The 2969-nt window shown below is 43.8% G+C and overlaps 1 protein-coding gene across 1 annotated transcript; it reads right to left on the reverse strand.

Moving 5' to 3' along the window:
* Nucleotides 1-1620: 1620 nt before the first annotated feature.
* LOC112499943 lies at nucleotides 1621-2733 on the reverse strand. Its single transcript, XM_025103208.1, has one exon. It carries the CDS (start codon nucleotides 2731-2733, stop codon nucleotides 1621-1623), a length of 1113 nt encoding a protein of 370 aa, XP_024958976.1.
* Between the last annotated feature and the right edge of the window lie 236 nt (nucleotides 2734-2969).

Consider the following 2969-nt stretch of genomic DNA (forward strand, 5'->3'; position numbering starts at 1 on the left):
GAAATCCATTGTGATCATATCCCACTTCCATACTGGGATCTCCATTTGTTGCAACATTCCAGATGGTTTTTGGTGCTCGGTCTTCACCTTCAAGCATGTCAGACATTTCCCCACATAGCTAGCTACTGCCCTCTTCATACCAGGCCACCAGTAGCTTTCTTTTATGTTCTTGTACATCTTATTACTACCTGGATGCATAGTATATTTAGACATATGTGCTTCGTCCATCACTACATTTCTTAGATCTCCTAAACTAGGAATCCAAACMCGATTCCCATGTCTATATATTCCATCTGGTCCGGCTGTCAAGGTCTTAATCTGTCCAATCATTCTCTCCTTTTTGATATTCGCTTCAAGTAAAGCTTCCTTCTGAACATCCCGTATTTGGTCTAGAAGTTCCACTTTAACATTCATCCACATGGCTTGAACCCTGATTGGTCCGCTTCTCTCCTTCCTACTAAGTGTATCGGCGACTACATTTGCCTTACCTGGATGGTAGTGGATCTCACAGTCATAATCCTTAAGTAGTTCCATCCATCTTCTTTGTCTCATATTTAGTTCCTTTTGATCAAACAAATACTTAAGGCTCTTATGATCCGTATAAATTATGCACTTCGTACCGTACAAATAGTGTCTCCAAATTTTTAGCGCGAAGACAACAACCGCTAATTCCATGTCGTGAGTTGGGTACTTCCTCTCGTGTTCTTTCAACTGACGAGACGCATATGCAATAACCTTGCCTCGCTGCATTAGTACACAACCCAAACCCATCTTTGATGCATTGCTATAAACGACAAAATCTTCTACTCCTTCCGGTAGTGCTAAAACCGGTGCAGTGCTTAGTCTCTCTTTAAGTGTCTGGAAAGCTTCTTCTTGTTTCGTCCCCCAATCAAACCTAACCGACTTCTTTGTCAGTGTTGTCAAAGGTGTTGCTATTTTGGAGAAATCTTGGATAAACCTTCGGTAATACCCTGGTAGGCCTAGAAAACTTCGGATCTCCGTTACTGACTTTGGTGATTCCCAGTTCATCACCGCATCAATCTTAGCCAGATCCACCTTGATCCCTTCCGTATTAACTATGTGACCGAGAAATTGTACCTCATACAACCAAAACTCGCATTTTGAGAACTTGGCGTACAATTGCTCCTTGGCTAGTAGTTCAAGAATCACCCTTAAATGTCGTTCATGCTCCTTCTCATTTTTCGAATAAATCAAAATGTCGTCTATAAAGACAATGACAAATTGGTCCAAATACGGTCCACAAACTCGATTCATCAAGTCCATGAATGCTGCAGGTGCGTTTGTTAACCCAAACGGCATTACTACAAATTCATAGTGTCCGTAACGAGTCCTAAAAGCGGTCTTCGACACGTTCTCTTCTCGAACCTTCAACTGATGGTATCCTGACCTCAAATCGATTTTTGAGAAACAGCTGGCTCCTTGCAACTGATCGAAAAGGTCGCCGATCCTTGGCAATGGATATCTGTTCTTTATCGTGATTTTGTTCAATTCCTGATAATCGATGCACATCCTCATCGTGCCGTCTTTCTTCTAGACGAATAAAATAGGTGCTCCCCATGGTGACGAGCTTGGCCTTATAAATCCTTTATCTAAGAGTTCCTACAATTGCTTCATCAGCTCTTGCATTTCTGTTGGGGCTAACCGATAAGGTGCCCTTGTGATCGGTAGCGCACCTGGTACCAAATCGATTCGGAACTCTACCTGACGTTCCGGTGGTATTCCTGGCAATTYATCCGGGAATACTTCTGGGTAGTCCCTTACCACTGGAACATCTTGTAATGTCTTCTTTTCGAGCTTGGCATCGATGGAGTATGCCAAGTAAGCCTCACATACCCTCCGTAGACACCTATTTGCCTTAATTGCATTGATCAACCCTACGCAACACTTCTTTCGATCACCGTAAACATGAATTGTTTCTCCTTCCGGAGTCTGAATCTTGATCATATTCTTATTACACACTATTTGCGCATGATTGTTGGATAGCCAATCCATCCCCAAGACTACGTCAAAACCTCCTAAACACATCGGCATAAGCCTAACGGGGAATTCCTTCCCGTCTATAACAATTGTGCATTCATCGAACACTTCTTCTACCTTACGCTGACTACCGTCGGCTGTTTCTACAGTGTAGGTTTTGTCTAGCTTACGGGCACTACTATTCAGATAGTGGCAGAAAGTGGTAGACACAAAACTACCATTTGCACCCAAATCAAATAACACATGTGCAGACACATTGTTGATAGGGAACATACCAGATACGACGTCGGGTGTTTCTTTTGCCTCTTCCAAAGTCATGTTGTAAGCTCGACCGTGTCCCTTAGGCAGTTCCTTTTTGTTTTCCGCTCTCTTCCCGAATCCGTTGTTCACTGTCTTCTCGTGGGGTGTCGCACCATTGCGACGTTTTGGACAGTCAGGACGCAAATGTCCCGTAGCCCCACATTCGTAACAAGTCCTTCCTTCCAGGCATTCTCGTGCGGTGTGCCCCGGTTTGTCACATCTATAGCACGTCAGGCTCCCTGCTCTGCACTCTCCCTTATGCCTCTTGTTGCATTTGTTACATTGAGGAATAGAGAATCCCTCGCTTCGTATTTTTGCCAAAGTCGGAGTCCATTTTGGCTTCTTGTCAGACTTGTTCGATCCTTCCCATCTTCTCTTTGCATCCCTTCTATCATGGTTCTCCCTAGCGTTGTTCTCTTCTGCTACTTTCGCCATTTCTACTGCTTGGACAAACGTGGTTGGCTTGGTCATGTCCACGTAACGTTTGATTTCGATCCTTAGGCCGTCCTTGAAACGACCTATCTTTCTCTCCTCAGTAGCCACCTGGTAGCTGGCGAACCTCGCTTTTTCAAGAAATTCGTTAACATATTCTTGAACTGACAATGATCCTTGCTTCAATCTCAGAAATTCGGATTCTAGCTTGTTCACCTCCGTTTGTGAGCAGTTTTATC

The sequence above is a fragment of the Cynara cardunculus genome (assembly GCF_001531365.2).
Source record: "Cynara cardunculus var. scolymus isolate 2C chromosome LG 17, CcrdV1, whole genome shotgun sequence".
In the NCBI taxonomy this organism is placed as follows: Eukaryota; Viridiplantae; Streptophyta; class Magnoliopsida; order Asterales; family Asteraceae; genus Cynara; species Cynara cardunculus.